The sequence below is a fragment of the Notamacropus eugenii genome, chromosome 5 (assembly GCF_028372415.1).
Source record: "Notamacropus eugenii isolate mMacEug1 chromosome 5, mMacEug1.pri_v2, whole genome shotgun sequence".
In the NCBI taxonomy this organism is placed as follows: Eukaryota; Metazoa; Chordata; class Mammalia; order Diprotodontia; family Macropodidae; genus Notamacropus; species Notamacropus eugenii.
In genome coordinates, this window is record NC_092876.1 from 427,985,962 (window position 1) to 428,011,685 (window position 25,724).

Below are 25,724 nucleotides of genomic sequence, written 5' to 3' on the forward strand. Positions count from 1 at the left end.
AGTCTCAGTCCTTGGAGCTACAAGTTCTAAATGTACAAATATGAAGGGTTCACTGTAATGCATCTTTTCCATGCTGCTTCACAATGCCAGTGAATGGGCATGGAAGGTGGTTGAGAAGGGGTGTGGCATTTTGTAAGTAAAACAGTCACTTGTGGAATCTACTGACAACATATTTGGAAAACTTTGACTCAGATACTTACTGGTTGATTCAGAGTTGTAAAAGTGAAAATTACCGCTCATTAAACTCTTTACTCTCCCCTTCTGAGATGAGAAAGCAAAGGAAACCTTTGATATTGAAAGGAGAAAAGCAGCTCCTGCAGTTACTTGTGAACTTCAATTGTTCTTATCTTGCCTGTAAGTTTATTTTTTAAACTCCAGCTTATTCAGTTTACATAAGACACTTATTTCCTCCTACATGTAACAGTGTGCCAGATTCTAAAGCAAGAAAAGGCTATTTTTTCTAAGAATCATCCTAGAGTGTGAAGTCTCTAAAGTTCTACAGTGTTGTAGTGTCTTACCCAATCCCTTTGTTGGACTCAAACGTAAGCTCCCATCCTTAATAAGCACAGAATTTCAGAGGATTGTAAGATATAGAGCTAGGAGTGACTTTAGAGGTCATCTGGTCCAATCCTCTTATTTTACAGATGAGGAAACTGAGGCCTAAAGAGGGGAACTGTCTTATATAAGATCACATGACAGAGAAAGATTTGGAAATTAGGTCCTTTCTTTCTATTCTATTCTACTATGATGCCTAAATTTGAAGCCTGATTTTCAGTGAGTGTCACACCCAGAATTTTGCATTTGCCAAATGATACCTCATCCTTTAAATATTTAAAAATTGAACTAATGGGAGTATTTTTTCCTCTTAAAAGAACATACACACCTCTCCAAACTCTCCCACATTTAAGCTCTTTGTATTTCCCCAACATCATTTACTTGAAAGTTGTGCCAATGCCACATCCACTAAAAGATGGAAAAAATCCTGGAAGAATAATTTCCTCTTTCCGTGAGTGTTAGACTTGTACATTTTGGTTGTTACTATGGACATTTCCCTTCTGGCTCCGAAGAGTAGGTCTCAGAATAGCCTCTTACATCAATCCTCAAACATACAGTGTGACATAAAATGTACTACAAAAAAAGCTCAAAGAAAATATCCTAATTTCAGGGAATTATGGGTTTTTCATACTACCTCAGGGTTGGCAATTTTTGGTAGTTAGCTGCCAAGGTGCTGACCTACGTCCTCCTAGGGTTGTGTTGCCATACAGTAATTAAGGGATCACAGGAGAACAAAACCTCTCTCTCTCTCTGTCTGCCTCTGTCTCTCTACACGTATACACATACACACACACACACACATATGAATATATCCTCAACATAGACTACAAATTAGGGATTCATTTAACTCAACAAAACCATCTTTCAAAATGATGATTATCCCTGGGGAGAGTTGAGCCTAGAAATCATTCACATGTTAGAGTGAATTACTTTAATAAGATTAGTTTTCTCCACTTGAAGGAAGGTGTTCTTAAAAATTATAGAACACATAATTCTGGAATATGACTCACTTCGGTGAAAGGTAGAGCTGGGTGAAATGCCCACTGGGACATTTCGTATTGCTTAAAGTTACATTGGACCAGGGGCAGGTGGGAGGAGGGAGATAGACAGAGGGCCATAGTAGCTAGGAAAGAAATAGTTCTCAATTTTCCCAAGGCTGAGAAACCCCTTCTCAGATGCCAAAATTGTTGTCCATATTTTACTAACAAATACTCTCCAAAAAGGTCATGAGAAAGATGAGCTTTCCAATCTCTCTTAAAAGAAGGAATAAGATGCACTTTTTAATCATATAACAAAACCAGCTTCCCATGGATGGTCCTCTGTTCTCTGTCTTGTTAATCTGTTTTCTCTTTTCCTAGGAATCTGAGTCTTTTACGGTTATAATGCCAAAAGACTTTATTGAACTTGGCTGTTGGGGAATGAAAACAAAACAAACAACCTCTGCTACACCCAAGGACTGCCTTTTCTTCCCATTTTTTGGGAAGAGCACTGGAAGCACAGGGGCTATTCTCAGACAAACTTCCACTATTGTTCAGTCCTACTGACCAGATTATATCTATTCCGTTTCTACCCTGAGCATGTTCTCCCCTTGTTAGGTAGTCTGGTGGCACCTTGCTCTTGGGGGCTCACCATATTGTTGGTGTAGACCCCAATTGGCTTAGCTTGCTACAGTTTAGGAGATGGATCCACCAGCCTCTGCCTCTCTGGCAGCAGGTATTAGAGGTCTTCATCATATTTTATACACTATTGCATCTTCAAAGAGTATGGCATAGAGAATGGGCATTGCTAACTAGTGAAAGATAAGAAATCATTTTCATAGTAGGGTAGCTGTTTCCCAAGGCCACACAGTATATACTCCTCTCTTATACAGTCATCAAAAGTGTACAGTGCAATCACATTCTTTAAAAACTACATATGCTTGCCACATATGTCATTTTTTCCCTTTTCAGAAACTCCATACCAAAATACCTTAATTCCGAGTTTGGTATATTTTGGTTATTCTTGGAGCTGAAGCAGATGCAGTCTGGGCTCCCAATGGGAAGACAGGCACTTATAGAATGGAGGGATAAAAGGAAAGAACTAAAAAAAAATGAAGACTAGCTTTTGCTCTTCAGTCAGCACTGTCTCCCTTTTCTCCCATGATCAATAGTTAATGATTAGATAGGGGAAGAGCCTTCTTGGGTTCTTCTGCTGTAGAATGCTGCTGATCCACCCAAAATATTCTTGAATTAGCTGCCTTCTCCTTCAGTGCTGTCAGTACTTTAAAAAAGTAGTCACCATGACATTCCAAATGTACAGTAATACTCCAGTTCTTCAAAGGTACAATCCCAATGTTTTGAGTTCCAGATGGCTATTCTTCATCTTCTTTGGGAGGTGAGCAGAAAGGGAGAAGGCAATCACTTCCCCTTCTTCCTGTTTGAAAATAAGTCATTTCACCCCTGTAGCAGAAGTTTTGGTCAAGCAGTGACTAATCAAAATTGCCTTTGTCGTGTGGTAGTTTATAGTCGTGTCTGGTTTTTCACGCAGATGGCTTCTCCTTCAAACGTAGTCTTGATCAGAAAAGAAAAGGAAAGGGAAAAAGGTGAAATACATATAGATTACCATTTAGTATTTATATAACTTTTCACCCACGTTATCTCATTTGAGCCCCACAACAGTCATGAGAAGTAGGGACTATTATTAACTCCATTTTACATATGAGGAAATGAATGACTCGCCCCGAGTCACACAGGTAATCAGGTGTCTGAGGCAGGATTTAGATACATCTTCCTCAATAAGTCTAGCATTATGCATTGTACCATGTAGGGTTTTTGTATCTGCCCTTAGAAGGAAAAGGAATCGACCATTGTGCATTATGCCATTACATATGAAACCCCTCCGTCTACTCACAAGCACACCCCAAATGAAGAGATTTTGAAAACAAGGCACATATTTGCAAAGGTAGCCAAACATTTGATCTTTTAAAATCATTAGCATGGGGTCACTTGTTCTTTGGAATTTTATGTTCATCCTATATCTCTAACTTGCCCGTAGTACTTTGTGGATGCTTTTTAATTAGAAATAATTTTTTCCCTAAAACACTGAAATAAAAACAATTAGGATCTAGGCTAGAACACTTTAAATGTCTATGCAACTTACACGATACCTTAAATATTGTAATCAGTATTATTTCAAGCACATCAAATCACTGTTTTTCACATTTTATTTATGGGAAAGTGAATTCTGGGTCACAACCTAGGAAGCAACTCTCCCTGCCTGAGACTGATCCCCTGGCTCTTCTGGTTGTGCAGGTGAGGGAGGATGCAGATCCTGGTAACTGCATTGACAGCAGGGTTAGCTGGCTGAAAGGCATAGAATAGGGTGAGGACACAGTGTCAGGCCATTCCTTGGTATCGGTCACTAGCTTCCTCTCTTCTGTAGAAGAGAAAGTACCTTCCTACAACTACATAAGAGAAGGTACTTGTAAGAATTCATATTTACATGGTACTTGAAAAGGTTACAAAGTATTTTCCTTATAACCATGCTGGTAATTATATAATTTCCCAGCTCATTCATTTCTCCAGTACTCCAGAGAATGAAAGAACAGTTGTCCCATATGTTGTGGCACTCTGGATTTAGACTCCTCTTCCTCCTCCAAGCCTATTTCTTTGTTCAAAATTTTTTTTATATCAGGCATTCCTACTTTACAGAATCTCAGAAATCCCTTTTCAGGAAGGAAAGTCTTTGGGGAAAATACCCAAAAGAAAGTGTTATTTCACTTTGTGGCTATGTGAGTCCTGCTAGTTTCTTGCGAAATGAACAAGGGTAGGACTATTACATGATCCTTTTGTGAAAAAATGATTTTACATCAAGTCCATAGTGCTTAAAATAATTTCTCTTCATGTCTTTACAATTAGACTTCATTTAATTGTAAATTAAACTCATTTTTTAACTTGAAGGTCTTCATATTTCTGTGTGAAGGAAAATTATCTTTAAAAAAAAGGAATTTATCTTTCAAAAGTGGTAGAATATCTCTATAGCAGTCATGTACTAGTATTGATTGCTAGAGCATACACTGAGTTTTGAACAGCTATTTATTTCTTTGTCTTAAACCTCAAGGGTTAAAGATGTCCATATGCTTTTAAATTTCTAAAGGAGAACTAGAAGAATGACTTTTCTGACCCTGGATTCTTGATAGTCAAAGACAGCAGTCATTTTCCAAGTTGAAAAATGCCTCTTGTGTGGGTTCAAAATGAATATACAAGTAGCTTTTCTAAGTGACACTTGATTCTATTTAGTTTCTTTTTTCCTTACCGGTAGTTTCTGCCATCTGTCTGTTTCCCTGGGGACCTGTTAAAACAGAAATTCTATTTAGAAATATCATAAGAATAGAGAGAGACTAAAGATACATAGAAAACTTCCTTCTTCTATTACAGCTAGGGCTTTTTTTATATGTCAGTGTCATATTGAGATGTGGCATAACTTCTCATTTGTCATTTCTCTCCAACCATTGACAAGAATGGCAAGACAACGGCTAAATGAGTTAAAAATTCAAATAAGTTCTTTTGCCAACAATGATTGCCATTTCATTCTTTAAAATTTTTTTAAAATATTTTTTTGTATTACATATAAAAACAATTTTGAATATTCATTTAAAAAATTTTGAGTTCCAAATTCTCTCCTTCCCTTCTACCTTGCCTTGAGAAGACAAGCGATTTGATATATTATACATGTATTTAGTCACTCAAAACCTATTTTCATATTAGCTACACTGCAAAAATAAAACAGACCCCCAAAAAAGCAAAAAACAAAATTAAGCTTTGATCTGCATCCAGACTCCATTGGTTCTTTCTTTGGAGGTGGATTTGCTATTTCACTCTAACACGAACAATAAATCACTAATTTTAAGGGAATGGATGTTTAAAAAATTCTAATGTTTTAATTATGAATGATTCTATATATAAATGGAATGTATACATAACATACTGTAACTATTATCAACTGCTATCATGGCAGAGACTATAATATTTGGAAATTATTGTTGGAATACTTAGAATTCATAACAGAAGAAGAAAGCTACTGGGTGGATATGAACTGAAGGTAGAAATAACCTTTTAGTCTTTAGGAAAAGCAACATTGTCTTTTATCCCAAAGTCACGAGAATACATTTAAGTACTGTCTTTCATTCTCTGTAGAGTCTCTGAAGTCTTTAAAAAGAGCCAGCCCTAGGCCTTAGGCTTAGTTGAATTGGCAGTGCCAATTGTCTTCCACTTGAAGTCAGTTCTAGGAACCTTACTTTGGTCCCTATGGCCTTTAAATCTGATGTCTTTGTAGACATCCCTGATCACTGAAATCCAATGCAAATGCCTCCTGGTTCTTCTTGGCCTTCAGCTAGCTTTCTACACCTTGGATTTAGAGATTTGCCATACTAAATTCTTTATTGCCTGCCTGCTTATTCAGGTGTTACCACCTGACCTTGGTGGTTGGTCCAAGTTCCTTTCTTTCCTTTCTACCATTGTCTCCAGTAGTAGAAATAGTAGGTCAGCGGAAAAAAAATTCTAGGGGTTATTTACAAGGAATCAAAGCCATTGCAAGGGCAAGTAAAATACACACATTTAGAAATAATATGAGGGCAAAGTATTTGAAAGTTCATATAAGTTCTAGGTTCAACGGCATTTATTTTTCAACCTAAATTTTAACTAAAATTCCACAAAGGCCTCGTCTGTTCCATCCTGATTTTCACTAGGTGTGTCTCTAGATGAGAATCACTTCTTTTGCTCCTCTCCTCCATTAGACTCTGAGCTCCTTGAGAGCAGACACTTCATTTTGTGTGTGTGTGTGTGTGTGTGTGTGTGTGTGTGTGTGTGTGTGTGTGTGTGTATCCCCTGTACTTAGCACAATGCCTAGCACAGAGTATGTGCTTAATAAATGCTAGTTGATTGACTGCTCCAGAATATTCCCCATGCCACTTGGAATTTTCCTACTTGAGTCATTCATTCCACAATTCTAGGTTCACATTCACAACTGAGAAGATTCCAAGAGACAATCTGCACTTTTGTTTGTTCTGTCTTGAAATGGGATCATTTGATTTTCAATATTTTTTTCCTGTTCCCCAGGACAAATAATGAAGTACAAATAGTAAGCATGCGGATAACTATCATCTCAAAAAACCCTAAAATAATTAGCCCTATTCACTCCCAAAGCTCACAATAGATAATCCCTTTCCTTACAATTAGGCAGGGTAGAATTCATTTGACCTCTTTCCCAGAGGTCAAACAGAGCTTGCATTTTCTTGGAACTCTTGCTGGCTTTTTTTTTTTAATGTTAGTAGGTGATGAATGCTATTAACCATTGTACCTTGGGTATAAAACTGACTTCTCCCACCACTATGTGCTAACTAAAACTGGACTTGCTCAATCAAGACAAAACTGCAGAGAAATCGATATTCTTTGTTGTTACAATCAAAGATTCCCAACTTTCTTTTGTATGACACTCCTATAATTATTAACCTGCTTTAGAGAGGGGGTTTAGTTTTTTTTTTTTTTTGCTATGTCATGTGTTCAATCAATAGAGAAGGATTCACTTAGTTATTCTGAAACAGATTCCGTTGTGTTCTGATTTCTAAATTCATATTACTTCCCAACTCTATCTAGAAATTACAGTTCTGGATGTCGATCACTATGGTACAGAGCTATGGTACCTGTTTCTCATTGGGACACCTTGTTGGAATAGAGGAAATCAGCTAAGTTTAGATTACAAACAGCACCTCAACTTTCTTAAAAACTAAACATATTTACATTATCTGGGTTGGCAAACTGTTACTTTTCACAAATATGAAATTCAGTTTTATTTTTCAAAGAAATAAAAAAGGAGTATTTTATAATTTGTTTGATCCTTGTGGAAAAAAAAAAACTTGAGCATTAAAATAGTTTTTTTAAAAACTCACCTGTGTAATCTCCATTGTGATATTTCTTCTTACACAGATTTTTCATCCAAATTGCAACCCCCAGAAGAATCACAAGTAAAAGTCCAATGATAGTAAATATGATAGATTTTGGTGTTTTCTCAGGTCTCATAGGCTGATTTTGGGGGGTGGTGATTGTATAATGGGGGGAGTTTTGTCCTGGAGAAAGGAGAAAGCCTGAGATTTAAAAATGAAGAGGGAAATATGTATTAGTCATCTTTAAGACGGACATATCAGACATTAAAAGAATTTCACTACCATCATTAACCTTTCCTTTTGAAAATTATAAACATTTGAAAACTTGCTTTACTCTAAGAAAACTAACTTTCTGCATTTCACTGCTTTCCTCATTTAATCCTTTTCACTATTCCAAAATTTTCCAAGCATCGCTCACAATTTGAGAAGGGTGTTTTAGTCTAAAAGGCACAAAACATTAAGATCTAAGATGCACATCCTTTAAAAAGAAAGGTACATACTATGGAAAAAAAAACACTAAAGTTGACATCTATCTATCTATCTATCTATCTATCTATCTATCTATCTATATACATATATATATATATATATATTATATACGTACAGGAATTCCTCACCTAGCACATTACATAGTTTCCTGAAAATATAACCTTGGTGAAACAATGTTATATGGCACAGTTAATTTCATAGCAACAAAGTTACAAAAGGAAGCCATAAATTTAGAATAGAGCCCAAAATCTTCCTATCCTCTAGGAACTTACATTCTTTTTGTGGGAAATGAAAGAAACATAGCTAAGTAAATTAAATATACATATAAAACAGTGGAGTCATGGATACCAATTAGTAGGCTTCCGAAGTAGTTTAAAAGAGTGTTGAACTTAGGTGAGGTCATGAGACCATTGAAAGGAAGTATAAAGAGAAAAAGAGAGGGCCCAGGATAGAACCTTGAGGTAGAGCCATAGTCAGGTGGTAAGACATGGGTGAGGTGCAATCAAAAGATACTGAGGAGGTGGCACAGTGAATAGTACACTGGCCCTGGAATGAGAAGGACCTGAGTTCAAATCCAGTCTCAGATACTTGGTACTTATTAGTTCTGTGACCTTGGGCAAATCACCTAACCCCACTTGCCTCACCTCCCTCCTCCAAAGAAACCCCCAAAACAAAACCCCCAAAAAGATACTGAGGAAAAGCCAGATAAGTAGGAGAGCTGGCAAATTTGAGTATCCAGTAGGAGAAGGTGATAAACACCATCAAATGATGTAGAAAGGTCAAAAAGGATGAAAACTGAGAGAAGACCATTGGATTTGGCAATTAGGTAATTGATAACCTTAAGAAAAGCGCTTTTAGTTGTGTGAGGAGGTCAGAAGCAAGACTATAAAGGAATGAGAAGTGAGAGATGATACAGAAGCAATAAGTAGGGGAAGCTTTTTTAGGAGTGCTTAGGAAAGGAAAGTGAGATAAAGGATGATAAAGTGAGGGTATGAAAAGGTCCAGTGAAGTTTTTTGTTCTGTTGTTTTTTTAAGGATGGGAAGACTTGGGGATATTTGCAGATAGCAGGGAAGGAACTAGAAGATAGGAAGGGACTGAGAATTAGAAAGTAAAAGGTAATGACTTCAAAGGGGATGTAATTCAGGTAATGGGTTGACTTAAGTAAAAGGGTTGAAAGAATAATCTCACAGCAAACTTTTCTCTATTTTCTTACTCAAAAGTCAAGGCTCTCTGTTAAGAGGGAGGTAACATGGGAGGTTTGAAGAGAGAAGAAAAGTTTTGGCATGGTAGTTTGGGAGGAGTGTGATTTCCCAGTTGGGGAATTCATTGCACAGAAGCAAAAAGGATTGCTTTGCTCCAATAAGGGTCCAGCTGAGATTAGATAACAAATTTATGGTAGACCCAGTCAGAAGAGTTGTGTGACTTCCTCCAGAAATATTCTGTAGCATGTAAGGGCAGAGAAGGCAGATGTTGGTTAATTTGGATAATTATAATCTGTCATTTAAGATTTACTTTGCTTTCAGAAAGGAAATTCTCTCCACTCTTAATGGAGCTTTCAAAGTCAGCTTATGAAAAAACTATATATCCTGGAACACCTGTTAGATTGTTTATGAAAATTTTGAGTTTTTAGGTGCCAAAAATAGTGGAAACAGCATGCTCCTGGAAACAGAGCCTCCTTAGGGATTGACTGTTCAATAGGTCAGGATATACAGTCATAGAAGCTTGGCTTTGGGTAGGACTTCACAATCATCTAGTCCAAATTCAATCTAACCAAGAACCCTCTCTATAGGATTCCTGATGATTATTTATCCACACACATTCCCATATGGTACACTTATATGAGCACTGGATTTTGAGCCAGAAGAGTTAAGTTCAAATCCTGATTCAGTCCCTTATTATCTGGGTGATCTTTTGCAGGTTACTTAACTTCTCTGTATCTATTTCCTTTTCTATAAAATGAGAGGTTTGGACTGGATGGTCCTTCTAGCTCTAAGTATAAGATCTTCTTTACATAGATTGTACTGTTGCTTTGCAGGGCAGCTGTGTGGCACAGTGGATAGAGTGCCAGGCTGGAGTCAGGAAGACCTGAGTTCAAATCTAGCTTCAGACACTTACTACCTGTGTGACCATGGGCAAGTCACTTAACCCTCTTTGTTTCAGTTTCCTCATCTGTAAAATGAGCTGGTGAAGGAAATGGCAAACTTCTCCAATATCTTTGTCAAGAAAACCCCAAATGGGGTCCAGAAGAGTCAGACATAACAGAAAGAACTGAACAACAATAACTATTGCTTTAGGACAAGGATTTAGATTCACGTCTGGATGGCATCATTTCAATGGAATTTTTTTCAAATGATATTCAATGAACAATTTAAATCAAGTGGATGGAAATATTTTATGAATCACTAACCCAACCCATCAGCATTTTCACAAACATAATTGTGACTTATCAGTAAATATGAGGTTTTTTTTATATAAGGTCAAGAATTGCATCTGATTTGTTTTGCAGTCCCCCAAGCCTAGTTCAGGACTTTGCTCATAAAAGGCATTGAATAAGTACTGAATCAAACTAACTGAAATAAACTGAATACTCTGGCATCTGCAACTCTTTGACTCTCAGTCTATTATACTATGATATGAAAATTCTGGAATTGTAGACTGAATGGCTGTAGGATTTCTTTTTGGAAGTCATAGAATCACAGTCTGAAGGAACCTTAGAGGTCATAGAGTCCAACCCAAGACTTGAACAAGAACTCTCTCTCTAATATCACAAACATGTAGTCATTCAGCTTCTATTTAGAGGAAGCTAGGTGTCTTAGTGAATAGATTGCTGTGCCTGGAATAAAAAAGATCAGAGGGCTCAGATATTTACTAGCTGTGTGACCCTGGGTCAGTCACATAATCTCTGTCTGCTTCAGTATCCTCAAACGTAATTGAGGATCATAATAGTGTCTATGCCACAAAGTTGCTGTGAGTATCAAATAAGGTAATATGTGTACAAGTGTTTAATACAGTACCTGGCACATTAGTAGGTACTTAAGAGATACTTATTCCCCACCCACCTTCCATCCATTATTTGAAGACTGCCAGTGGGGGGCAACTACCACCTGTGGATGGCAAGTTTTTCTTTGCTCAAAAATCCCTTTCCTTTGTTCCAAGAGTTCATTCTGCAAACACCCAAATACTCTTCCTGTATTCTTTTGGGGGTGTAGTTTGGTTAGTGAAAAACAAATGTACACCTTTCCCATTTGACCAATGAATAACTTACTTGACTGAACTGTTAGGTTTTGCTGTAGGTTCACATTTTCTATACAGCATTCAATACTGATATTAGGAATCCATGTAATCGTCAGCACACTGGAGACGCTGAATAAGCCTTTCTCATTGGTGGTGAAGGTATCATTTTGTAGGCTTTGATTAAGCAAACTGTTATCTGTTTTGTTTACCCAGTAAACCTTTGGCTTTGGAAAACCATTGTGGGAAGTGCAGATAAAAGTGACTTCCGTATTGTTGGTCTTATCTTCTACTATTGGAACACTATAGTTTGCTAGAGAAGGAAAAGAAAGGATCACATTAGGGATACGTCCAAGGTTCTGAAAACTACTAAGGAGCTGTTGCAAGGAGGGGAGGCTTCCCAGGGTTTGGGCTAAGTGGGACTGGGGGATGCAATGTCAGCAAAAAAGGGTAGCTAGATGGCAGTGGATAGAGTCCTGGACCTGGAGTCAGGACTCATCTTCCTAAATTCAAATCCAGCTTCAGATGCTTACTAGCCGTGTGACCTTGGACAAGTCACTTAACCCCATTTGCCTCAGATTCCTCATCTGTAAAATGATCTGGAGAAGGAAATGGGAAACTACTTCAGTATCTTTGCCAAGAAAACCCCAAATGGGGTCATGGAGAGTCAGACACAACTGAAAGAACTGAACAAAGAAGATAGTAACCTTCATTCAGGGTACTGACAAGCCTGAAAGAAAATCTGGAAGTGCCAGGCAATAGGAGATTCCACCCTTCCCCAGGTCCCTGTGCTTTCCACAGGCAATAAATGCTGCACAAGTGTTTCTTCAATGAGGGTATTTTTTCAGTGACCTCCTTAACCTTTACTGATTTTCCCCTCTAATATTGAAATATCTAAATATGAAAGAAAATGTAGAAAAGAAAGTCATCCCTATCTGCAAATCATATAATGGACTACTTAGAAAATCCCAGAGAATCAGCAAAAGACCTGAGATTTTTAATAGCTTCAGTAAAAAAGTGAGGGGCAGAATAAATTGATACAAATTGTCTTTGTTTCTAAGTAGTACTAACAAATACTAAGGGAAAAATGCAGAGGGTTGATTTTGTGCTAAGTATTGCTTGTTGGACATCATCACAGCTTTTTATTGTAACATGGCCTCAAATGCTTTCTCTTCTCATCTCCACGTACTGGCTTCTAGCTATAATCCCATCTTCTACAAGGATACTCTTCCAACTTCTCTTAATTTTAGTGCTTTCCCTTTCTTAATTATAGCCTATTTATCTATATATAGCTTATTTTTACATGTGTTTGCTTGGTTTGTTTGTTGTCTCTTTCATTAAATTGTGAATTGGGGGGGGGGAGGAATTGTCTTTTGCCTCTTTTTGTACACTCAGTACTCAGCATAGTGTCTGGCACATAGTACATGCTTAATAAATGCCTATTGACTGACTTGACTTCATCATGGGTAAGCTATTTAATCTTCCTGGGTCTCATTTTTCTCCTCTGTAACATGAGGGGGTTAGAATTAGATGACCTCTGTTGTCACTTCTAACACAAAATCTATGGTTCTATGTCTACTAATTGGCTCGATGGACAAGAACAGCAAGGTTATGGTTTTTCCTGTGATACTTGATTAAAGATAGTCAAGGGAAAAGAAAAATTTGAGTTGGAAAAAAATTCCATAATATAATTGTGTCTATTTCCAACATTTTTTCAACCAATCTCTTTTTTTGCCAAGTTAAATGGAATCCTGGATGTTTGTAGAAATTAAACTTTTCCTCTGGATTGGAGACTAGTGAATCAGTAGACACTAGGCTTAGTTTGATATACTTTCCCAAGAATTTCACTAAATTCTTATTCTGATATCTTATCATGGAATAGAGATGGCCTTATATAATTCTTTAAGTGTGGTCCTAAGGTGGTAGTTCATTGCCAGAAGGTTGACTACAAGTTGATGACTTCTGGGGGGCCCATAATTACTCACAAAATCTACTATCCACTAAGAGTTCAAATATGTTAGTAACATACTACATCATAAAGAAAAGGATCTTTGATTTCATTGGGGTGTAAACTCCTTCCACCAGAAGAGACCATGATTCAACTATAAGTCTGAGTTAATTGACTTGTCCACAGTTACACAACTAATAAGTGTCAGAAGTGGGATACAAAGTAAGATCTTTCTGACTACAAGGTCAATATGTTATCCAGTGGGCCCCACTGCTACCCTACTCTTTCAATAAAATCATGGATTCTTACAGGATTAAAATAGTTTCCAAGGCATTACAATAGTTAAGAATCAAATTTCTCTGTTTCCAGTGTCCTTACCTGCCACACGGAGATTGACTATAGATGAGAAAAAAAACTCAGTATTAGATTTGTTCATGACAATGCATGCAAACTCCAGTTCATCTTCTATAGAGATGTTAGACAAATGCAGAGAAAAATCGCCTCTTTCCATTTTTTCAAGTGACAGTGATGTCCTGTTCTGATACTTTAAATGAACATATTTGGAAGTATCCTCTCCAGGCATGTATGCATTTAGAAGTACTATTGGTTTATTTTTTGTTTGCCAATAAACAAGTGTTTTATTTAAATCAAAATGTTTTTTTCCAGGACTAACGCAGTTGAGGTCAACATCGCCGCCAACCATACCATGTACTTCTTCCATTACAGCTGCAAAGGCAAAAAGAGGGTGAAATTAATTTGTGAAAATTTTCTGTTAGCCCTTCAGGGTGTTTATCTCCTTTGGAAATGCATTTACAAATATGATTTTACAAATAATGTCCATGACCACAATACATTTGTACTTAGTAGAAGATGGGATTCTTTTATATCCTCCCTTTCCCAGACAACAATCACTTCAGTGATTAAATAGGGATTATCAACTTATTGCCCAGAAGCACTGGATAATTAATAATCTCAGAAAAAGACTTTCACAGTTAACAGTAGTACCAAGAAGAATGTTGGATAACATAAGGTTGAATCTGGAAAGGGTCTTGGAGATCAATCTGATCTAATCTCTCCCTCTCCCAATTTTGAAGGGCTCCAGGGAGTTGAAGTCCTTTGTTAAAGGTCAAAAAGCCAACTAGTGGGAGAGGGGGAGACCTGATTTCTAGCCCAACATTATTTCCACTAGCCATGAGAGGGATATAGACTAAAAATGTCAAGAATTGACAAGTTTGAAGACAGGTAAAGGATTACTGGGGTAGCTAGTGGTGTAGTAGATAGAGCACTGTCTTGGAATCAAGAAGACTTATCTTCATAAGTTCAAATCCAGCCTCAGACACTAGTTGTGTGACCCTGGACAGATCACTTAACCCTGTTTGCTTCAGTTTCCTCATCTGTAAAATGAGCTGGAGAAGGAAACGTCAAACCACTCTAGGATCTTTGCCAAGAAAACTCCAAATGGAGTCATAAAGAGTTGACAAAGACTGACAAATAACTGAACAACTACAAAGGATTGTTGAAATACATAGGACCATCTGTATAAGTTTGTATTTGTAAATACAAATGATAGTATACTTAGTGATCACTTATGCTCAACTTTGTACTTATTATGTTCCTCATTGCAAAGAACTATGGACATGTGTTTAACCAACTATATTAACGCCCTAGTGATTTCCAATCCCTCTGGGTTGACTCACTGTCATAGTAGTATTTTGTGGTCTCCCATTAGTTACCTTTCTTTAGCATATATAAGAGTAAGCCTCAGAAAGGTCTCTTTAGAGACAAAATATGATAAACATAGTTGCACAAAACTTAAAAAGTTAGAAAGATTCTCAGCCTCCTCTTAGTGAGCAACATGAGTAACTACTGGGTAGTAGTAGGACCATCGCAAAAGCATGATCTTTGCATCTGCCTTAACTTTAATTTTATTTGTAAAATTTCTCTTGAAAGTTTTGTGACATGCCTTGAGAAAACTAGAACTACTTCGTACACCAGGCCAGAGTTAGAAATCACTATCTTAACTATTTCTTCACATGTTGAAAATAAAAACAAGGTGGCATTGAAAAGACTATGTAAATAATATTTTAAAACTACAAGAGAGAGCACAAGCATTTCTTAAGTGCCTATCATGTTTCAGGCACTGTGCTCTTTTATAGATATTATCATTTGATCCAATAGCTTTCTAATGTTGTTCAATTCCATACAGAATAATAATGTGCAATATTTGTTTTTTTGACTTTTAAAACCGCTCATGGCTGAATTAGTATATAATAAAGTTCAAATCAAGATAGATTAATATGGTCTAGAAAAGAGCCCATTTCTATAAGGTTTTCACTTTCCTTCATTGTCTCCTGGATTGATTTTCTCACTTCTAAACTGATCAAAGAATCTATAATATTTTTTCTTGGTTCCTCATGTAAAGGGAAAGGTATAAAAACTGTACTTTTTCAATATTCCATCACTACAAGCGTGATTTTTTCTATATTTCATAGATCTCCTCAGAGTATGGCGCAAGGACAAAATGGAAAATCTCATCTATGTTTACTTGCTTCATTTATGTGACTCCAGTGACATTACATTTTTTTCTATCTTATGCTTGACATCTCTTTCACAGTGACACCACAAGAAGGGGAAGGCATGTATTATTTTATTGATAAAGTAAAATTCCTTTTATTTCTGAGGAGCTGAGAAATTCTGTAGGAAAATTCTACATGGATATAAGTCTTTGGTGAGGCTAGACCACTCCCACTTTTATCTTTTTGTGAAGACTGAGGAGGGTGTATGCTCATAGTGTCAGGGAACCTAGGAAGGTGCCTGAATTCATCATATCCCCTTTTAGCTGTTATCTAAGGTCTATCAGAGTTTTATTCTTTTAGCTCAAGACTTTGCTATGAGGGCTGTTACTTCAAGTGCTTCTCATTAATCTATACCTTAGTGTGAAAGAAGAATATGTGAGTCTATTTTTACACGGCAGATTTGGAAAATACTGAGTACTAGAGTGTAGGGGAGATGGAGCACCACTGAGATGGAAAGAGGGCACAGAACAGGGCAGCTGGAACCACTACTACCTATCTCACAATTTTCTTAGAGTCAGTCTACCCTGGCCTTTGGGTTAAGCCTATATGGAGCTCAGTGTATGGTTTTATAGGGAAAAAAAATTATAGTGCCTTATATATACATTGCAATGAAGTTTTTCACTGCATATATTTGTAACAAATCTTTTAAATATTACTTAGCAAAATTATTTGACTCTGTGTCCAAGAATAATGGGTTGATTGTTACTTCTGTTATAAAATAAAATGGAAAAATATTTCAAAATTCTTAATTAGAATCCTCCCCATCCTCATGGTCAATTGCCCATTCTCATATACTGAATTTGATTTAAATGATTTTATTTAACCTGAAAAAGAGAAAGGATTAGGATAAACCAAAGGAAGCTATTAAGGGCTATTAAGGCAGAATACATGTGATCCTGCCCATATTCATTCAATCATTCCCTGAGCAGAGACCTATAACTATAATGTGGTGTGACTCAGTTTATGAAATTGGCATGTTCTGAAAAATTTCTCTGAAATTTACATTTTTCCATATTGAAATATACTTTACAAAACTAGAGATCTATTTCCCTGGAAAACATTTTTATCCTCAAATAGAGTAAAACCATACAAGACTGAAGCAAAACTTCTAAGATCACACATCTAAAACAAGCAATTATTTCCTAGGGACATAATAATTTGATAATGAATCAGGAAATACCTAGCACTATTAATATACATTATGTTTTTTTCCCTGCTTGCTTGTTTAGAAAGTTTAGAAGTCTAGAAATTTTAAAGAAGTTTAGAAAGAAGTAATGGTAACAATTATAGGTTAACTGAACTGGACTACAAAGAAACACAACTTTTATAATTCTCCTTTATTATCCAAGAGGAGGACAAAATAAGCTGACTTTGACTATTAAGAGGCTATTTTCTAGCACTTTGTGGAAACTACTGGTTCTTAGAAAAAACAGGCTTATCAGCCCTGGAATGTATAGAACATATAGCCATGGCAAAGGCAGCAATAGAAGCTATAGATTAATGATCCAATTTGTTACATATTCCCCTGAGGCAGAGGTAGGTTTTTAACTATGTAAGAATTACAAAGCCTAGGAAAGGATGAGTGTTTTGCCTTCAGGAAATGGCTGAACCTACTCTGCAATTCTGATTTTTATTTTTTTTCAGACAGAAAGATAGAAAAGGTAGAGTAGAGGACATTTAGGTTAAATGAAATGGCTTTAGAGTGGGCAACTTTTACTATTGAAAAGTGGGAAGATCGGAGTAATGATCTTTTTTACCATTATGTATCTATAGATCCCAAAGGAAATATTATGGACTTACCAGCTCTCAGACAACCAAGAAGGAGCACGAGGAATACAGTACTATGATAAAATAAAGAACAAATTAGAGAAGCATTAGTGGTGCAGTAGATAGAGCTCTCCACTTAGAATCATGAAGGCTTGAGTTCAAATTCAGAGCTTTCTGTCTCAGTTTCCTCATCTATCAAATGAGGATAATAACAGTAACTGCATCCCAGGGTTGGTGAGAAGATCAAATGAGATACTATTTGTAAAGTATTTCACAAACCTGAAAGTGCCTAAAGCATATGTTCATACTAGCTATTGTTATTATGAGTAACTATATCCCATTAGAAGAAAGACAAGAATGGTAAAGGCTGACACTGTGGGTGTACAAATTTACATTATAATAGAGATACAAACAGGCAAATTCATTTTCTGTGAGTCAACAAACTCACGTATTCCCAGGTTATTTCTCAGTCAAGAAAAGAGCTATATGTCCTATTTAAGAAAAATGAAGAGGGAGTATGGGGAACAGAAAGTATATCATACTTTCTGGTTTAGAGGAGTCAATAACAGAAAACTTTGAGGCACCTGGTAATAAGGCAACTTGGATTTTTAAAATCAAATATGAAGTGGCCACCTGCCAACTTATTCTGAGTATAATTCTGGTAATCAAACACATCATTAAAATATTGTATTAATAAATCCGACTCAAATGAATAAGCTCTAAGTGCCTACTCTGCACAAGCACCATACCAGATGCTTATTGGGCATTCAGTGACAAAAGCTGTAACCATCCTTGACCTGAGGAAGTTTACATTCTACCTGGGGGAGGATATAATTATAAATAGATTCATAAATAGATAATTACATATGTGTAAGAAATGAAATTACACATGAGAAGGAATGAAAGAGCACTGAAGTAAAGCTTAGAAATATTAGACTGAATTTCTAGAACTTATTAGAGTAGGCCTCCTTCATGTTTTGGTCTTTTAAAATTAAATAAAAGGCTGCATGTTAAAAATTAAATCCATGAATGTTATTCCTACAAATCAGTGAGATCCCTGGCTAAATACTGTTCTCTGGAAAAAATTTTCATCTTTACCATTCCTTGAACAGCACAGGAAGAACTCTACTAGATTTCTTAGCTTTATTTGAGTTATACAATGTCAGATTCATACAGTTCTTTAGATATAATCTGACACAATTCCCTCATATTACAGATGAAGAAAAGGGAGCCCACCAAAGTGAAGTCATGAATTAAGTTCACCCAGCCCACAAGCACTTCCTAAATGCTAAACCTTGCTAAGTACTGGGGTTACAAATAAAGACAAAAACAGTGCCTGTCCTCAAGGAGTTTACAATTGAATAGAGTAGAAAATATGTAAAGAATGACATATATATATGATACATACAGGCAAGTGGAAGGTAACCTTAAGGCATAGAAAGTTCTAGCATCTGGGGGGACTGGTAAAAGTGTCCTAAGGAAGCTGCCATCTGAACTGGTTGCTGAAGGAAGCCAAGGATTCCAAGGGGCAGGATTGAGGAAGGAGGCATTCCAGGTGTGAGGAACAAGCCAAAAGACAGAAGATGAAATCTTCAAGAACAGTAAGTAAGATAGTATGTCTGGGTCCCAGAATTGGAGGTTAAAGAAGAAACATGGAAAGACTTGCAGGAAACAATGAGTGAAATGAGCCAAACTAAGAGAATATTGTATATGGTACCAACAATATTGTTTTAAGAACAGCTTTAAGCAAAGAAGTTATTTTGACTATCACAAATACCTAAATTAACTGTAAAGGATAGATGAAGAAAGACACCATCTGCATCCAGAGAAAGAACTGATAAATAGAAGTATGTATAGAATAATTTTACACACATACATATATTATGTTATACATTATGCACACAATCATATTATATATGGCACAATATATCATATAAATACAATATGAATGCATTTATAATATATTATAATTAAGTTATAATATAAATATATGATTATATATTAGATAATATAGTATATAATTATATATTCTATTAATGATATAATATTTTCCATTATACACAATACACACACATGTATTGTGGATAAATACATAGATATACATGTACACATGTCCATATATGTATGTATACACACATCAATACACACGCACGTATTCCTATATGTATATACATGCCTATACATGCATGTGCATATATACACATGCATATATGTATATGTGTAGAGGGAAATGTTTTAGGGGAAAAATTTTTTTAAATGTTTAAATAGTTCAGCTTTGGCTATATGTCCAATAGACAGTGATGAGGGACTAGCCTTCAGGAGACTAAGGACTGGCCATAGATCAGGGAAACACTTGTACGGTAATGAGAGAAAAGCCCATGAGCATTAAGGAACTCACTAAGAGAGACAATATAGAGTAAAAAGAGGATCCAAAGCAGAGTTCTGAGGGGGCATGGCCTGGATGAAGATTCAGCAAAGGAGACTAAGAAGGAATAGTCAGACAGGTAGGAAGAGGACAAACAGAAAACTATGTCAGGGGAACCCAGAAAGAAGAAATGGTGTTCAACAGGATCAAACACTGCAAGAGAAGGCAATAGGGATTAGGACTGAGAATGGGCCATTAAATCTGGCAGCAAAGAAATCATTTGGAGAATATGGTTTCAGCTGAATTGTGAGGTCAGAAGACAGATTACAGAGGATTTAGGAGAGGAAGAGGAGAGGAAGTGGAGGTACCAATTTGCAGATGACTTTTTCCCCCAAGGAGTTTACATGATAAGGGAAAGAGATGTAGGATAATAGCTAGAGGGGAAAGTAGGACCAAATGTAGAGTTTTTGGAAGATGAGTGAGATACAGGCATGCTTATGGGCAGCAAGGAAGGAGACGAGATAGGAAGAGACTGAAGAATGGAGATGGTACGAGTACGATGGCAGAGACAACTTGTTGTTGTAGAACATCAGGGCAATGGCTTAAGGGTGCAAGGAAAGGGCCTTGGCTAGTAGGAAGGTCATCTGAGTGAAAAAAGATAGTGAAGGATTTTGTTGGAGGGATGTAAGAAGAGAAGGGGAGAAGAAAGGGTTTTCATTAAATGGCTGTGCATGTGTGTGTCTGTGAGAAAGAGAGAGAGACAAAGAGAGACAGTCAGAGAGACAGATAGAGAGATGGAGACACAGAGAAATATGTGCATCTCCTCAGGTGAGAGGGTAGAGGGAAAAGAGGCCATGGGAGATCTGAGGACAGATGAATGCCAAAGCTGCAGTGGTGAATGGGATAGAGAATTAAGAAAGAGAAGGACTGTGTTGCTGCAATACATGTTTATAATGTATTATTTATTAGCCCCCAGTTCCCGAATCTGATAAATCCTCTAAATTAATAGATATGCACAATCTCTCATTAATTAATCCATTAGCTCTGGGCTTCCACTCTAGTGCAGAACAGAGAAAACTATTTTCCCTACTTTCTTTCTTAGTCCACAACTCCCCCTGCCCCCATCTGTCTTTATCCCTACTCTTATTACTTTAAAGAATATTAGTGTTATTACCCCTACAATTTTTCATAGTAGCAAATACAAATACAGTCATAAATTAATATTTACAGAGTATTGCTGTGAACACAAATTCAGGGAGTCACCCTTGTATTCTTCAAAAGGCAGGAAAAAGAGACATGAAATGGAATATTCCCCCCTTGTCATTCAGTTCTGTTACTGACTCCTTGACTGGATACAACAGTTCTATCAGAACGGTAAATCCATTGTTTCAGGAATTCTTTTCATAACATCTCTTCACAAAATGAGTTCAATGCAGTTTACTCACAATGTATCTGAAGTTTTCTCACACAAGAAAACTAACTTCCACAGTCCTCTCACAGATGACGGAAGGCTAATTCCCTCAGACCCAGTCTTTTTTAAAAGAATAAAAGCTAAACTCTCAGCTCTCTCAGACTCTTCGCAAGAAGACAGTTAACATTGTCTTTCTCCTCTCCCAAAAATGGCAGTTAAAAATGAGTTTTCTCATAGTGCCTTACTCCTACTATCGCATTTTGCTGTTAGCTCCCCAAGATTCCTTTCCTTCTCTGTGTCCCTCTGTCAGTATCCACAGTCTCTGTGGCCAAGGCTTATTGAACCTTGTGTTGTTATATTTGTTAAGGTTTTGTTGCTTATTCTTTGTTCTTGAAGAGAATCATGACATCAGGAAGATGATGACATGACTTGCAAGTGAATTGGATTTAAGTGGGGGAGGGCTGTGCAAAATCACCAGCCTCACTTTCTTCTCCTGAGTCATCTGGGTCCAGTGTCAAGATATAGATAAGATGACCAGAGATGGCCCCATTTTATATTTGATAAACTGGCAAGAGACTTGATAGCACCCACTGGAGCTCAACTAAGTTGCTGTCTTCTGGCTAGCTTACCAATCTAGGTCAGATTGTCACAGCTCTTCTGAGAGTTCCTCTCCTTTGAACTGGTATACCTGTAAGCCACACAACTTGCTACATTTTTTGTTTCTACCCATCAGAATTTTTAAGGGACATTAAAAAAGAAAAGCTAGGGAAAATATCACTAATGTAATATTCTCAGTCAACTGTGATATGTCAGAGAAAGCTGTCTTTGAGATAGTATTGGAGCTTTTTCTGGACACAGATTTCCTATTTAAAATATTTTGAGGGATGCTAGGTGGTACAGTGGATAGAACACCAGTCCTGGGATCAGAAGGACCTGAGTTCAGATCTGGACACAGATACTTACGACCTCTCTAACCCTGGCAAATCACTTAATCCCAATTGCCTCAAAAAGAGAAGAAAAAATATTTTGAAAAGACTTTTAAATGGGAAGTAAAATCTCCTTCTCATTGAGATGATGCAGTGACATACTGTGTAAAGAGTCCTGGACTTGGAGTCAAAGGATTATGATTTAAATCTTTGGTTTGTTACCTAAACTACTACTGTCTAGTTGGATGACCTCAAGTAAATCATATTCCCTGCCAGGGCTATAGCTATTAGATTTAATATTGGCATGAGAGCACTTGCTAGGTGACACACATATAAGGCTACCAAGATATTCATGTATTCAAGAAAAGAGATGTACCCTTTTCATGAAATTTTGGGAAAGTCATATTCTTTCTTCTTTTTTGTAATTATTATTCAGAAAATACATTCACCAAAAAGTATACTTCAATGGACTTTTCATCTCATTAACATGAGTATTTCCTTCAGTGGTGCAAATCACAACAAATCTATAGCTTTTTGATCCATCTGAAACCATCTAGAGAGTCTAACCCATTTCAATTTTGTATAATCCTTACCCATGTCCTCCTATGTACTGCTCCACAAGAGGTATATCCAAAGTTTTGGGGGCCATATGCTAGACCTCTTGAGTATCAATGGAGAATGCATGTGGTCCATGAACTATCCCTCAATTCCTAATACATGACTGGCCTATTTCCTTTGTTAGTCATACCTCCTTGTGTGCAATTTTGATGTTTGATTCTGGCAACCCATCATTTTTATATAGCATAGAATCAAAACATGATCTTGACCAGTAGTCTCAAATGGGGCCATCACAAGTATAGAATGCAGAATTGCAATATTATTACCTTAGACAGTTTTAAAGAAATATTGTGAAGTAAATGACATTTATCTTTTGTGCCCTCACCCTGCTTAGTGTCTCTTTCGGACATCCCTTTCTCCTCCCCTTCCTCACTCGTCAAGCACCAGTTATTGTCTACCCTCAGGCTTCTCCAAAACTTCCCTCCCCCTTTCTTCCTCTATCCTCCATCTCCAGTTCCTCATACTTGAATTCAAAATGACCTTTTTTCACTTCCCCTATCAAAACTCCCACTCCTTCATATGATATTAAGAGAAAAACAATTGGATTATAATTCACACTAAAGTGTGAGGTAAGGTCTCATGAAAAGAAGAAGCAGTGAAAATTAAAAGAAGGAACGGAGGGAAAGTTTTAGATTCGAAGTCAGAAGATTTCAGTTCTCAACCTTTAACCTTTAAATACTTAAGTATGAAAAACAATCAGGTATATGAGGGAGTCACATGGCCCAGGGAGAAAAAAAGAATAGGGGAGGGGAAAGATGACCCTAGGGAAGTAGTCCTTCAGTAAAATGGGGACAGGACTCAATGATCTCTAAGGTTCCTAGGATTAATCTAGGATTAAAAGTCTGTAGAATTTATATAGTGGAAAGTAAAAAAAAAAGTAAGCTGTATAAAAGTGGCATTTGGAGATATGGTGAAATTTACAAAATTCATAACACAATGTTCATAGAGGACCTTTTGTAGCTAGCCCTGTTCATGACAGTGTGCAAGTGTTTACAAATGTTATAAGAGATAAGCTAGCTGTTAAAATATTTATCTGCCACTCCCCAACCCCATGTGGATTTTTGCTTACATCTTAACTTCAATTTCCTAAGTTGAGGTCTCCCCTCCTCCCAACCTATTACTCCTTTTGACTTGTTTTTGGTAAGGATAGCACACCACCATCTTCTCAGTCATCAAGGCTTTTACAATGATTTTGTAAAAAAAATTTTTTTTAGGTTTTTTCACTTTTTTCCTCCCATCCCTTTCCATATCCCTTAGCAATGTTTCTCTTCTCCTTCCCCTCTTTTTTGGCCACATTACTATAAACCTAGTTCAGGCTTTTATCTACCTCTTGGCTGGTCTACTTCAACAGTCTCTTTTAAAAAAATGTTTTTCCCAATTACATGTAAAAACAATTTTAACATTTTTTTTTTAAATTGAGTTAGTAGTCTCTTAATAAGAATCCTGTCTCCGGTTTCCTTCCTCTTTAATTCTTCCTAAATAAGACTGCCTTATTAATCTCGCTAAAGCACACATCTGATTAAATCACTCCTCCGCTCAAAAATCTTCCTTGGTTCTCCATTTCTACTTAGCATGGTATTCAATACTTTCCACATATTATCTTACATACCTTTCAAGTCATCATTCCTCCCTGCTAAACTGGTCTCTCAGTTTTGGAACCTGGCCCTACCTTTCCTGCTTCTGTGTATTTGCTTGGACTTCTCTCCATCTGCCAAGTCCACCACCACCCTGTCCCATCCCTACGTTCCAAAACCTATCGCACCATTCCAGGCTTTGTTCATATACAGTCTTCCTCCATGAAGATTTTCCTGATCTTTCCTATCCAAGGCGATCTCTTCCCTGCACTCTCCTAGCTTACTTTTCTGGGGGAAACTCTCTTTTGGAATTTCTTTCTGCATTGTATTACAACCGTGTGCCTGCATCTTAACGTTCCTCTTTGAAGGTAGGGGCTGCAACTTAACACCCCTCCTACCCACCTCCGCTGTGCCACATAGTGTGGACAATCGGTAGAAGCTCATTGAACTGAAATATTTGTGGCCGTGGTTTTGCACAATTCATTTAGTTCCTGCCTTTTCACGCCCTCACAAGCAGGCTGTGCATGATGCCTACTACTTAGAGGATGTCTAAGTGAACTTCATTTATGGATTTCTGGTAAAATATCCATTTGTGACTCGAGTGTAAGGCACGTGCCCATCCCCCCTTTCCGATATATAAATAAGTTTTCTTTGTACTGAGACTCAGGTATTAACGTTACTGCAAGTTATCGTTCCTACAGAAACTTGTTACAAGCATTAGTCCCATTTTAAGCCCAGGGGTGCGCCTTACAGAAGTGTGTCTAAGAGCGAACTTTCTCTCCCCTCTCTCGTCCGGTCAGCTTCACGCAGCCGCTGCCTTTCCGGGACTGCGCTGGTTCCTATTTAATAACGCACAGAACCCGGCAAGTGACCCAAGTCAGTCTTATCTGCCGCGGTCTCCTCCTCAGGCCTGGCTGGCTGCCCTGTCCTGCCCAGCCCAACTTTGGACATTTGTTTGGCTAAGGATCCGTCACTTTCAGCCGCCTTCCCCTTGGGGTGCTTCAGGGGGCTGGAACCTCTGGTGCCGCCGCTTTCTTCGACCTCTTCCCTCCCAAAACACTCGGGCGGCTTCCAACTCCCAGGGATAACCCGAGTGGCGCTGTGTAGGTGGGAGAGTGGGAGGGCTATAGAGCGAGGGGACCCAGTGACTCTTCTCTTTCCCTGTCCGCCCTTGTCCCATTCTTTCCCCCTCTTTCTCACTCACCTCTTTAGGCACATGTTGTGAGCGCAGGAGAGATATTAGGGTGACCTGCAGAACGGCAGACTCTGAGCCCTGAGATCTTCCGCAAGTCGAGGCTGCAAGCGCACAGCTGTCAGTGCTGCTCCCAACAGCAGCTTTTGCTT

At 37.5% G+C, this 25,724-nt stretch overlaps 1 protein-coding gene across 3 annotated transcripts; it reads right to left on the reverse strand.

Moving 5' to 3' along the window:
* Positions 1-1,471: 1,471 nt before the first annotated feature.
* LOC140507131 (ICOS ligand-like) lies at positions 1,472-25,724 on the reverse strand. 3 transcript variants are annotated; one of them, XM_072615101.1, is made up of 7 exons: positions 25,585-25,724; positions 17,520-17,560; positions 13,522-13,869; positions 11,230-11,508; positions 7,481-7,675; positions 4,849-4,884; positions 1,472-3,104 (listed from the first exon to the last, which is right to left on the reverse strand). In XM_072615101.1, exons 1-7 carry the CDS (start codon positions 25,596-25,598, stop codon positions 3,094-3,096), a joined length of 924 nt encoding a protein of 307 aa, XP_072471202.1. In that variant the 5' UTR covers positions 25,599-25,724; the 3' UTR covers positions 1,472-3,093. The 3 variants fall into 3 exon arrangements, with proteins under 3 accessions (XP_072471202.1, XP_072471204.1, XP_072471203.1); XM_072615102.1 differs by having other exon boundaries at positions 2,964-3,104; positions 7,481-7,657; positions 25,585-25,713; XM_072615103.1 differs by lacking the exon at positions 17,520-17,560 and having other exon boundaries at positions 1,894-3,104; positions 25,585-25,673.